Source organism: Dryobates pubescens, chromosome 12 (assembly GCF_014839835.1).
Source record: "Dryobates pubescens isolate bDryPub1 chromosome 12, bDryPub1.pri, whole genome shotgun sequence".
Taxonomy (NCBI): domain Eukaryota; kingdom Metazoa; phylum Chordata; class Aves; order Piciformes; family Picidae; genus Dryobates; species Dryobates pubescens.
The window spans coordinates 14,689,312-14,703,067 of record NC_071623.1 but is presented as its reverse complement, the minus strand read 5'-3'; the positions used below and the strand labels follow the sequence as shown (position 1 = coordinate 14,703,067).

Genomic DNA, 13,756 nt, shown 5'->3' with positions numbered 1-13,756 from the left:
GTCCAACCTGTCACCCAAGGCCTCATGACTACTAAACCATGGCACCGACTGCCACATCCAATCCCCTCTTGAACACCTCCAGAGATGGCGACTCCACCACCTCCTGTGGCAGCCCATTCCAACAGCTAACAACTGTCTCTGTGAAGAATTTTCTCCTCGCCTCGAGCCTAAACCTCTCCTGGCACAGTTTGAGACTGTGTCCTCTTGATCTTCTTGGGGAAAAGAGAGCAACCCCTCCTGGCTACAACCTCCCTTCAGGTAGTTGTAGGCAGCAATAAGGTCTCCCTTGAGCCTCCTCTTCTCCAGGCTAAACAATCCCAGCTCCCTCAGCCTCTCCTTGTAGGGCTTGTGCTTGAGGCCTCTCATCAGCCTCGTTGCCCTTCTCTGGACACATTCAAGAGTCTCAATCTCTTTTTTAGGTTTTGTTCTTTCACAATGTAAATGATTACAAAATAAAATTTATGTAATTCTTGGTTATTTTTCAATTTCTCATTTAATTTCTTCCCTTTTGAAACAGAATTGCCCAGATTAAGAAAACTGAGATAATGGACACATTTCTGATCTGTTAAGAAATGTACACAAGAGAGCAATTTATATTACCTCTCTCTATATACACAGCTCTGTAATGGCGTTCGCCAAGTTTTGAGCTATCAAAACAGTGTCAGTTACACCAAGTGAACACCCTATCATATTCCTTGAGCACTGGAAGTTATTTAAAAAAGAACCATCTTAGCCATCATGTACTTCAAGTAGTGGGGGGGGGAGGAAGTAAGTAAAAAAATCCAGGATCTAATTGTAAAGATAATAAAGTTAACAAAACCCACTCCTGACAACTTTCCTTGTTCTTCTCCTTATCAGATAATCCGTGCATACATACACACAGAGGAATTCATGTAGAGGTCAAGAGGAAGAACAAAGAGATAGCAATGCAGAAACCCTCTGCAGAACTGGACATTGACAACTTAGTAAAAATCAAAGAACATAAAACACATGAGTAGATTTCCACCATTCTTCACAACCTCAAGAGGTAAAAGTGAAACCTTTTGGGGAACTTTCCACTAGTTCTCATGCTCTGGAGATGTCTGCTAGAGTTAGCAGCCAGAAATCTCCTTCTGTTCTTATTATTTCATTACATTTGACAGTTTTCTGGTTGTGTTTTTTTTTGTGGGGTTTAGTTGTTTGTTGTTGATTTAAAAAAAAAGCCAAACACCAAAAACGTGACTTAACAGCTGGCACTATACAGAATCATAGAATCAATAAGGTTGGAAAAGACCTCAGAGATCATCAATTCCAACCTGTCACGCAACACCTTATGACCAACTATGCCATGGCTTCAAGTGCCATATCCAATCCTCTCTTCACAAGCATGACAATGTCTTTCTACTGCACTGTTCCAACAGCCTGGACACACAGAGGGTTGCATTTTCTTGCCATAAGCCAGCATTTCTTATGTCCCTGAAAAAGGGAACAATCACTTGAAAATTCTACACTCACCACAGGATTCTCACCAGACCTAGCTACATTTGAAGAAGCCAATTCCAAGTGCAACTACAGCTGACAAATCAGTGTTTGCAACAACATGTCATCCTGCGTTGGATGACAAGAGCTCACCATAACTTTTGTTTCTCCAGAGAGTGCTCCAAAGCAGAGAAGATTTACAGAAAATAATCAAGAAAATCCAGAATATCTTGACCACACATTTTATTCTTAAAACTGCCTAAGAATAATCTTTATTAACATGGAAATGAAGCCATCCTTGTCCAACTCTGCAAAAATAAGTCACTTTGAAATGTCATTGTATTTAAAACAGAACTAGCTGGTAAGAGTAGATATCCTAGGAAAAATATTTTTATCTGACTCCTGGTATTACTCAAATACTGTGGTGACAAACATTGACTGGAACAGGAGATCAACTTTCTAGGAGAACAAAACTTTCCATAACACATGACGAACTCTTCAGTCTGACTAGTACCATTTAGCAAATGTACACACAGATACAGAATCCTCCTGATTTCAAGCAAGTCAGACACAGCAAGCAGTAAGCTAGAATTATTAGTCATGCTGTTTAAAATTCTAACTTTTTTCTAATATTCTCAGAAGTATGTATGTGCCAAACTTGAACAAAAAAAAATTATGGCAAGCTATTTGGAAAGCTACGTTAAAGAACTCGGATTATTTGAGTTTATTATCTGTTATAAAGACCAAACCCACTAGATGTTATATTAATGTGAATTCAGGAAACAGGGAGGACAGGAATGACAAGATTTTTATTGCTGTGAGTTTATTCAACTTCCCTACTTATGCTATAGCAACTAACTTCTAACTACATTGATTGCTTTCTAAAATTTCTGATCTATGAAGGTTCTGCATACCACTCTGACAACCTTCACCATCAGGCCTGTAACAAGTAATTCAGAATTTTTAAGATTCCACCAAGGATTTAAGTTACAAGAAAAGTCTTTGCACACTGTCCCAATAATCATTGATTGTCTTTCCAGCTTACCTTTTTTACTCAGGTCAATAGCAGCTTCTAGAAGAACTTCTAATTCCCCTTTCGGCAATACTGGAACAACCCATCGAGGCCTATATTGAAAAACAAAACACTAAGCCCCACTGTATTTCAATTGGGCTTCTTAAAAATTAAGAATCTTTGCCCCCTTATAATGCTTTTATTATATAGCAAGAACAGATTCAATGTTCCTGATAAGCACAGCATTTAAAAGGAACAACCAACCTACGATTTGAGCCTCTTTCTCTTTGCAACCCAATAGAATGAAGTATTTCAACAAATCCAGTGAAACAAAGGTGTAAGAATCCTGAATCCACTATCAAGGTATTTGCTAAAATAATCTACACCCTCTGCAAAAAAGTATGAAAGTACCTGTTGATCATGTCATCCAACTTTGCCAGGTCTGTGTGTGGAAATGCAGGCTCCTCATCTTCGAGCTGGGGTGGAGCATCTCCTTGGCCCTGCTCATCAGGCGGGGTAGCTGGAGAGTTCTCATTGGAAGAATCAGGTGAAGAAGTCTAAAATAGGTATGGAAAATACTTTAAATGCTGTCTGCATTTATGTGCCGTTTATGGGTAAGTCCCTTTTCATATAAAGTGTGTGTGTGTATATATATGTGTCTACTAAAAGTACCTTATAATAATTTTACTTCAGGTTTACTAACCAAACACAACAGAGCATTAGTTGTACTACACGCTCTCTACTTCAACAGTTTAAAAATTCAGCTGTTTTCCCCATGAAGAAAGTGGGGCTTTTGTAACAGACTTCTACCTTCTGCAGACCACCTATCTAGAAGGTGAAAATAAAGGTTAAATGGATACTCAAGTTTTTGCAGTTCTGAAGAAAAGATCACTATTTTAGGCAGAATAAACTTCAAAAGCACAGAAAAAAACAATCATGAAAACTATTTTCTAAAAGGAGTCTGCTAAAAATGAGTAACACACTACTACAGCTAGCTACTAAGCAACCTCCAAGACTATGAAGACGTAAGCCAATTTTGATGGACCATGCAAAATATATCACAGTTTGTAGATGCACTTTTATTCATATATAGAAATACTACGAATTGACAACAGTAAAGATTCCGATCAGAATTTTCCCAGGGTAGATGTTGCTTGGGCCTAGCTGGGCATCCATCAGTTAGTGGCATTTGCATCAATTGTATTCCCCCCCTACCTCTTCACTAATTAAACTGCTTTTAAGTCGAGCCATACAATTTCTCACTTCCATCCCACTAAGGTGAAGGGAGGGAGCGACAGAGTGCTTACCGAGCAGCCGGGGTCAGCCCACTACACTTATTCCAAAACACAATTCATTCAAGAAGTAACAACCATCGACACTTGCTGTGCCAAGTGAGGAATTAAATGACAAAGTATAGCTTCTCTCTTGAACGGGTTTGGCTGCACTGTTTAAAAGCATCTTTTCTGGTACTTTTTCCCCCTTACATAAAAGAATCATCACATCATGATGTATTTGAAAGCAGGATAACCGGTTCAACCGAAACATGCCAAGTTGTTCGCGAAGCCTAACACAATGCACAAAGACTTAAAGAGCTGATGTCCGCTTGTAAACTGTTTTATCCGAAAGGACTTTTGCAGAACTGAGTACAAACTGAACTCACAGAGAGCACTTCTACAAATTTGTGGCAGGTAAGTCTACACCATGGTCCTGAGGAAGCTTCTGATATTATTCCAAAAAGGCTTCTAATCCAAAATACACATGCTTGAAAGAACTATGCCACTGCATAAAAAGGAAGCATCTTTTGCAGTGGTCCTGAGCTGTATCTACTTAGCACTGCCTTCATCCCTTCAAATCATTTTGTGCTTCCATGCACAAAAAAAAATTATTTCACTTCACTAGACACACTCTAGCAATATACATACTCCAACAAATGAGAATAACCATTTCTAAAGAACTAACCCCTTTATTGTTAGACAACTTGATCGTTAATACCATACCTGATTCTGCTGGAGGGGAGGCTGGGACTGTCCATCAGGAGCCTGGCCCTGGCTATCATTCCCTCCTACCGGAGAGCCACGAGTCGTGGCTGTCATACTCGACACAGGGCAGATCTTTGCAATTTTGTCTGCTTATGTAGTTGTTGTGAGAGAAGAAATTATAGTCCACTTAGTAAAGCTGAGGTACCAGCATATGCTTGTCTTAAAAAGCTCCAACTCAAGAACACGCCATCTTGCAGAGACCATTGCATAACCTGAAAAAAAAACAAAACAAAACACCACAATATTGCTATATTGACACATGCATGGAAAAATAATACATAGCTGGAGAAGAACACTACAAAAATCCCCACAGTGCTATAAGGAATCTTTTCTTTCAGACTCAGTATCTTTTATTAAGTATAACTGACATCAGAAGAAGGTAACATTTCATTACCTCTACACCACTGAGAAACTCTCTTGCTTCAACTGCTACAGTAGGTTTAAGTTCAAGGTGCTGACCAAGGCCGACGTAGAAATGACCTGGTTGAGCATGAACAGCCAAATTTGTCACCTTTTCCAATACTTTTCTCCTGACACTAACTGCATGTGTCTGAGAGGAGTTAGAGATCGATATTACCTCAGCTAAGACTAACAGAGACCCTACAGCCAAACTTCTCTTAGCAGACCAGCACGCCCAGGGCATTTGACCTGTATTCCCTTTTTTCCTAAAGGGAAATGAAAGGGCCTATGAAAGCCTGAGTCCACTGGCCTTTCAAGTCTACTACAAAGCCCATCACATCCTCAGCAAGTATTTTAATGGATTATACAAGGAAATTCTGACACTGGATTTGTTATCTTGTAATCATCATATACCAACAGTTCAATAATCACTGTGCACTTCAACTTCACTGTGTTAAGAAAAAAGTTGCATTAAGTTGAAACAGCAATTCTACTCTACCACAGGGTATAACCACAGAAGACAAAATGTAATTTGTCAGAGCAGCTCAGACTTCCAAGCACCACATAAACCAACACCACTTGGGAAGTTCAAAAGCCAAGTAGGGTGCTAGAAAGAGCCGTATGAGCTTTCAGCAAGACCCACTCAGCAGTGCCAAGTTCCTGATTCAAAGTCTCCAAGTTAACAAGTTGGAGTGAAATTTATACAGAAAGACGATGCATATTTGTGTTTTATTATGTTGCCTCATCTCAAATTAACTTGGCAATGCTGTTACCTTTCTCCAAGACACTTTAAAATCCTTTCTTAAATTATGCAAATCTGCGAGCCATTACATATCCAGTAAAATTTGTGACTGAATGCACTATTCCTGCCCTGCCCAGTCTCCAATATTAACAGCATCAACAAATTTAGAGATAGTGTCACCAAACTAATGTTAACTTTTGAACATAACTGTATACTTTTAGTACTGCAATCCACCCCCACCCTTCAAAATTCATACATGCATAGGGCTTAGGAAACCTGCTAAGTACAGAACAAAAGGCATTATCAACTCAAATTTTCTCTAGGAAGAAACAGATCTTTTAAATGCAATTAGAAAAACTGACTTATTTTAACTAGTGATATTTTTTAAATGCCATCCTGAAAATTTGTTTTTTAATGACGCTTAGAACAATCACTAGGTAGGACAGTATTAGCAAGACTAAGCTTCCTTTCCTATATACACACACTCATATATATACACACACACACACACATACATGGTCTGCAGCCTGCCACAGTTCAATGCAACCAGTTCTCCTGCACTGCCTGATTGAGGCTACTAGGTTCTGGCACAAAGTAATGAAACCCAAAAATTTCCAATTGGCACTGTACTTTTCAACAACCCTTAGTCAACTACCACCACAATAAACCTTCCCTAACCACCACCGTTCTTCCTTAATAGGTCTGGTTCATAAAACATACATCATAAAAACTCGTGTGCACAGAGTGACTGAGCTAACAAAGAATCAGGAAAAGGGAAAAACAGCTCCTTTCAGCAGCAATCCTGCTCTAGATTGGCTTAAACTGCAGAATAACTCACAATAACTCCCATGAAGTGCAAGCTCCTTCAACCTCATCATTATTCTAACACTTTTGGGTGAGTTACCGTGAACTGAGCCACTTCAGAGAACCAAAGAAAGTAACAACCAAACAAAAACTTACAAAGATTGACTGTACTGAAAGGCCAGAGAGTACTCATCATAATGCCAGCCAGGGAGCCAGGGTAAAACTGCAGCTCTCCTGCTAAACCGAGTTGCACTAATGTGGATTTACCCTCAGATTTTGCCTCCGTGCTTAGTTGAAGGCTCTGGGCAGATCATTCTTCCAAATTCCATTCTGCTCCAGGAGATTAACATAAGTTAACTATGACATACCAGAAAACTAGTACTTCAGTAACTTTTTTTTGGGTGTAACAAAAAATACAGTTTTGTAGACACTACCAAATACAGATCATTTATGAGAAGAATTAATCTCTTATTTAGTAATTGCTTAACATTCATAATAGCCTATGCATATTAAACATTCCCAAAAAATTGTATTTTAGGGCCTCTAGAGAAGCTCACTTGGCTTAGCTGTGTGTGTAAGGCCAAGTTCTTAAATCAGTTCATCACCTCTTCCCCCTATTTGTGTGATGTCCTCAGAGATAAAATAGTAACTTCAAGTTATGCTTCAGTTATCTAAAACACTACAATAAATGGTCCAATTGCTTCTGTAGGATGTGCTCATAGTTCAGGCAGCTTCCTTCTAATTACAGAGTATACATGGGTTTATAAGCACAGATCATCATCCAATGTATGCATTTTAAACATTATTAGAAGGGAGTAGTTCACCAGTCTTGTTTTCAGCCACTGACTTAACTATTTATGTTTTAGAAAAATCACCAACTTGCATACCCAGAGAACATGCTTCAAGGCCTAATTAACCATGAAATCTCAAGTTTCTGACACTTCTTTAACTCAATATGACTTTTTTTTTTTTTTAGTTAAAATTCACAAAGGCACAGTTTGACTTGGCTCAAGCTTAGCCTTTACATCTGTTTCTAAATCAAATTAAACTGATGCAGAGATACCTTAGAGTACACAGAAAGCTCAACTGAAACAATTCCAACTGCTTGTACCCATCTGAATTCTAGTGAGGATTCTACATTAATTTTTATATACATCTCATTTCTACTGTATTCAATTTTGGATTCAGCACACTAAGCCATGTCAAAAAACCCCAATAAATTATCACCTTTACCCAAAGCTTTGAATGGATGTTTCGATAGTGTCAAGATGAAGACAGACATCTATTAAATGACAAATTCACTACTCCATTGTTAATCAAGTGACATATGAGGCTATGAAGATTGAGTCAAATCCCACTGACATCTGCTTTTGATTGCCAACTGACCAAAATGATTTGCCACACTGTTGCCATCTCCTTATGTCACCCTAATCCACGCTAAATTTTAAGTGAAGGTGAGCTTTTGCTTCATCTGTAATTTTACTAACACCAGGAAAAGACAACTACAGTTTTTTGACTCTGCATGCTCCACCATCTACCGCAAGTGACATTCCAACACAGCCCCAGTGGACTGCAGAGAGGGTGCTGGGAAGAGCTGCCCTCCAGAAGGGACCTCTGCTTCCAGGCTCAAGCAGTCAGTACAGCTGTAAGCCTCACCTCATCTTTCACAAGCAGCAACCTTGTGTCTTTGTGGAGGAATGGGTTAATTTTGCTTGAGGAAGAAAAGAAACTGAGCATCTTTTCAAGAGCCAAGGAAAAAATATCAGACGGGTTCCTGGGTAAGTACTAAATTAGAAGCAAGTATGTACATATTACTCTGTGACAGAGTAACATGCAACAGGAAATACAACGGATGGCACTTTAGCATATAATGATCAAGGAACACACATTTTTTTTTTCTAATACAGTTGACTTTTAGAACAGCTTTCATCTGAGTTTCTCAAAGACATTTCAGAACCAACTGAAATACTCTAATACATACACAGCCTTTCTCCTACATTAGCTACCTATAATGAGTCTCAGAAAAAAGCAAATGCAAGGTGACAGATGACAGTAGTAGACCTCAAAAGACAATTTATTATTCATGCACATTACCTAAGCCATATCTAGGGACACAGACCTGTTTTTCCTTTATTTAAAATGTTCAGGTTATATACAAGTGAAGATATATGCCAAAAGATCTATTTTGCATTGTGGTAACAATGTATGCCAGGATACTAGTCTGCTGAACATATAACCACAGAGCTTTCTAAAAGCCACACAAGTATGTTAAGGAAAAAAAAAAAAAAATCTCCAGTATTATGTATAGAACAACGTATCTCTCTTAAAAGGATCTCACAGAAGATGTGCTGTACTGCATAAGCTCAGCTGCAGCAATACAAATTTTAGGTCAAAAAGTATCACAGATTTAGTTCACATAGGATTCTGGGAACTGCTTTCTTAGAATTCTAATAAACACTTACTCATCACAAAGATTATGATGTGATCCTAGTCTAAAAATGCTACACTTAGCAATCTAACCTTCTTCTACTCTATTCTTTTATTTCAATCAAAACACCTTCTCATGTAGAAACACTTCCCTCAAAACTGTAACACTGACCTAATTCAGTAGTTAGAATCTACACACACCTACACACATTTATCATTTTCTTTCTTCTCTGTGCCTTGTCTCTTTCCAGAAGGATGAAATTATAATCAGAAAATGAAACTGGTGGTCACAGCACTTTGCTCATTAACACTCAAATGCACTAAAACTGAAATGCATTCAACAATTAATGAAAGCCTTGTCATTAAGTTACTACTCAGTACAGCAAGAATTGTCCAACTCTCAACATTTAAAAAATACCTGCAGAGAAATCTACAGAATATTTTCTCCACCGATCTACAGATCAGCAGAGAAAATATTATTTCATATAATTTATACTACAAAAGACAATTAGATTCCTTCTCCTAGTACAGAAGTCAGTGTACTTAGAACTTAGTCAACTACATCAGGCTCCAACAGGTTATTGCAAAGCAATAAATTCCGAAGTGATACAGTAAAAGACACTACTATTGTTATGAACTAAAAATGGTTGTATTAAAAAACAAGTTACTTCAAGCAACTTTTTTTCACTGATTTTTTTTTCATAAGATACACCTGAAATTAAGACACTTAACAGTCTAAGTTTCTAGATCAATGCAAAAGTGTAATTCTACCTGCCATAAGTATCTTATGACAAAGGGGTCGTAAGAGAGGGGTGTCTTGGAATATACTTCTGTTCTTTCAGGGTTGTTTGGTTGAGCTTCTTTAGCCTCAAAGCTCAGTGTTGACACAAAGTGTAGCTAACTTACACCTACTTAATTGTGTGCAACTTCAGTTTGTACAAGATGCTCCTACACCTACTATTCACACAAATTTAAACAAGCAGTAAAAGCACAGAATGTGAGCTTCCAAAAGAAAGCATTACCACTTATTTTCAGGTGAAGGGCAAAACAGATGAACCACAACTCTCAACCTCTTAGTCTCAAAGGAGTCATCTAAATGTATTAGGATCATAAAGCACCAGCTAAGCAGCATTCTGTGCTGAAGAGACTATAGAGGAATGTTGCAGAAAATGCTAGTTTTAAGCAATGATGTTTCCTCCTCTTTGAACAACAAACATGAGTATTATCTGTATCACAGATTTATGGATGTGACAGTCTAAATCTACTGTCTTCTGTCCGTACTTTGGAGCACTAGGGAACTTCCATAGATGTATGGTTAAAGACTTGAATTTGCGAGGACATTCTAAGATTGAAGACTTAATGTGAATGAGATTTGGGGACAAAACAGTTCAACAAACTCCAAAAAATGAAAATACCATTATTTACACTCTGTGTTAACGAAAACATTCATATATGTGGCATAATTCAATAATAGGGATAACACTTTTTTTTTTTTTTAATAATGATGGGGGAAACACTAAAACAACAACAAACCGAAAGCAGCAAACAAAATCAACCAACTACACAGAGAAGGCTTAATGATGCATAGGGATGTTTGGGGTTTTTTTAAAGTTTGCTAAAGAAAAACCACATAGATTAGTCTCTAAATAAATATTTCCAACCAGAAAACTAGACAACGGTACTGGTTTCTCATGTACGTGGACTTGAGACGTACTGCTGCAGAGCAGAATCTGCCCACATTACTTGTTTCAGGTGTAACAGGTAGCCTAAGCTTATAGTTCTCAAGATTCCCTTTTCAAGTGATTAAAAGTCTTTCCTCAGGCTCCTCTGAATAAAGTTTTTCAGTCCTGATATGAAATTCTCACTGAAATGCCAAACTCTAAGCCCCAGAAATTCTAACCAAACTGCAGACTGCATTCCATTTGGCCCTGAATGACAAGGCAACAAAATTGAACCATTCAAAACATATTAACCTGTTGCTTCCACAAGTAGTAATTTCCCCAAAAGGCTAAAAAAACCCCCAACAACAAATAATAAAACACCACCAAACCACCAAGAAAATCCTTTACACTACTTCAAGGAAACAATCACAGTACCACAGTATCACCAAGGTTGGAAGAGACCTCAAAGATCATCAAGCCCAACCTGTCACCACAGACCTCATGACTAGACCATGGCACCCAGTGCCACATCCAACCCCCTCTTGAACACCTCCAGGGATGGTGACTCCACCACCTCCCTGGGCAGCCCATTCCAATGACAAACAACTCTCTCAGTGAAGAACTTTCTCTTCACCTGTTCCAGCTCTACAAGTTATACAGTAAAGTTCACTGTCCAGAATGCTTTAAGAACCTTGTTTGTTCCACAAAGCATTAATCCAAGTGTTAGCAAGTGCAAGATGTTACACCATTAGGCTTTTTTCCTAAAGATCTAACCTTGAAGGCTTTTCTCAGGCATTATTTTCACAGCAGAGCAATAGGGAACAGGAAATTTTTAATTTTTTTGAGCACTGAAGTATCAATGGCTTCCTAGTAGTTTCTGAAGCACACTACAAAAAGAGAATGAAAAGCATTGTGAATGTACAGAATGGAATAATAAAGTCCAAAAGAGACAACACAGTGTTACTTAAGTTTTCACAGTAGTGCTCATCTCTGTTTTCACTGCATGAGGATGCACACAGTACAACCTACATGAGGATGCACACAATACCACCTACAATTCCTGCCAATTTATATTCTTCATAAGAGCAAACAGACATAAACTGTATTTCTGTACTGGCATTGACAGCTTTCTTTTTCAGTAGTCATAATAACATCTAGCAGTGGTGCAGGTGCAGATAGCAGCAAGTTCAGTTTCCTAGCAGAATGAGTCTTCAAAGCTGTTTCAGGAGAACACATAGGTTTGCATACTAATACAGGTGGAAAACACATCATATCTCTTGCATTTAGTTTCAAATAAACATACCACAATATACTAACAAAACAGAATGATACTTCCCAAAATGTTTTTTTTCATCCAATTCATTTTATACATGGTCTCCAAATTTATTGATTATCCTTTTTTAGCTAATACATATCTCCTAGTACACATTTATAATTAACACATTTTAAATACCCTAACAATCAACATATGATTCATCAAATAGATATTAAACATCTCAGCCTCTTCTGCTGTGATATTAAGTAGTATCTCTGCTCTGAATCTAAACACAAAAGATGTATCAATGTCATCACCAAAAAAATAAATACATCAGTTTCTATTATTTACAAGGTAATATGTTAAAACAACTTATATCCACCACAAACATGTAGGGAAAAAAGTAACAACGATACTCTCCACATTGATTAAGCTGCTCCAACAAGATGAGAGGGCAACACGCTGAATCAAATTTCTGAACCCGTTACTAGATTGGCCACAGGGCAGAACACCAGAGATCTTCCACTTCCAAGGCAGTCTAGCTGTTCTAGGATTTCCAACTGATATTTATCTTACTCCCTTGCAGTAAGGGGCCATGAGGACCTGCTTTTTCCCTGTAATTTTTGAGAACAGGTACACAATTTTCTATTCATTGGCATAACATTTCCTTTTCAGTTCTGAAGCCCAAAGTTATAAATGTAGTAAGACATTACTTCATGCTAAGGGCTTTTAATGAAGAGAATAGAATATTTAAGAAAATAATTATTTTTCAGCTGAAACAAACCTACAATGATCATCTAGTTCTACTACCTAAGGACTAATACTGTGACTGTAGACAAAAAAATAATCTTTAAATGAAGAAAAAAAGTTTAAAACAAAAAGCTTCCTTTGATCTGTAGTATTAGAGCAGTATCACACTACAACTTAAATTCTTCCTGGGGAACAGACCAAAGAAGGAAGTAACACTTCAGCATTCCATTCTTAAAAGATCCCATCAAACTGTACAAATGTCCAAACCATCATTTCTCATGTTCAGGCACCTCCCTAGCCTTGGTTTTCCCCTGACATACAGAAACACATTGTGGCTTCTGTTACTTCTGATGAGGTTTACACATGCTACTAGGCTGCTGGTAGGTGATGAATAGCTTTTACTACCATCAATCTTTCTCAACTATTTGAAGGGAAGCATAATGGCATCTTACAGGTTCATTCCACCTGTGGCTTTAAAACATTCATTTATTTTCAGTACACTGCTCTTACGGCTTTACAAAACTCAGCCCTATAAATATTTTAAATGTTGTCTAAAGCCATTCAGCTAATGAATTACAGATACTACTACAATGTTGTATCTCTATATTACTCATGTGCTATTCTTTGTTACACACAGCACCTGACATACCACCACAGTGTGCAGTAGTACCCCATACCACTACCTCAATTACACCATAAAGCCTCTTTTAGAAAAGTGAACTTTAAAGTTAACCTGCAAAAATCAGGCTAGCCCCTCCTGACTCCCTTCCTGTTTTCTAAGGAGAATTCAAGGGTGTCTTCAAACTATATTAAACATTACACTATTAACTAATGATCCTTATTCTATACTCCTAAAATCTTGCGAGATTAACACATTACATACATTTTCCCTCATAGTATACACAAACTAACACATCTTACTGCTTGGTTAACTGCAAATAACAGTATCTAAACCAGATATTAAGTTGGAAGCATTTTACGTTATTGTATCATAACAAAATTACCTTTGTGAAATACCTAGATACCTTGAAATGCTTCACATTCACATAGTATAAATATTCCCACTACTACAGTAGCTCTAATTTCACTTTTTCCAAAGCTCTGCATTTCATGTAACATTTGATCAGAAAGCACAAACTAAGAAAAGGAACTTAAGCACCACCATCATCAACAACCACAATTTGAAATGTCTCAAGCACAGAAGAAAGT

General features: G+C 37.7%; 1 protein-coding gene across 3 annotated transcripts in view; it reads right to left on the bottom strand.

Moving 5' to 3' along the window:
* USP9X (ubiquitin specific peptidase 9 X-linked) overlaps positions 1-13,756 on the bottom strand; it is a 95,868-nt gene that overhangs the window by 69,705 nt on the left and 12,407 nt on the right. For all 3 annotated transcript variants that reach the window (XM_054166087.1, XM_054166088.1, XM_054166086.1), the window contains exons 2-4: positions 4,468-4,721; positions 2,882-3,027; positions 2,504-2,583 (exon numbers count right to left, since the gene is read on the bottom strand). In XM_054166087.1, coding sequence (XP_054022062.1) covers positions 2,504-2,583; positions 2,882-3,027; positions 4,468-4,563 — 322 coding nt within the window. In that variant the 5' untranslated portion in view covers positions 4,564-4,721. The remainder of the gene's footprint in view (positions 1-2,503; positions 2,584-2,881; positions 3,028-4,467; positions 4,722-13,756) is intronic.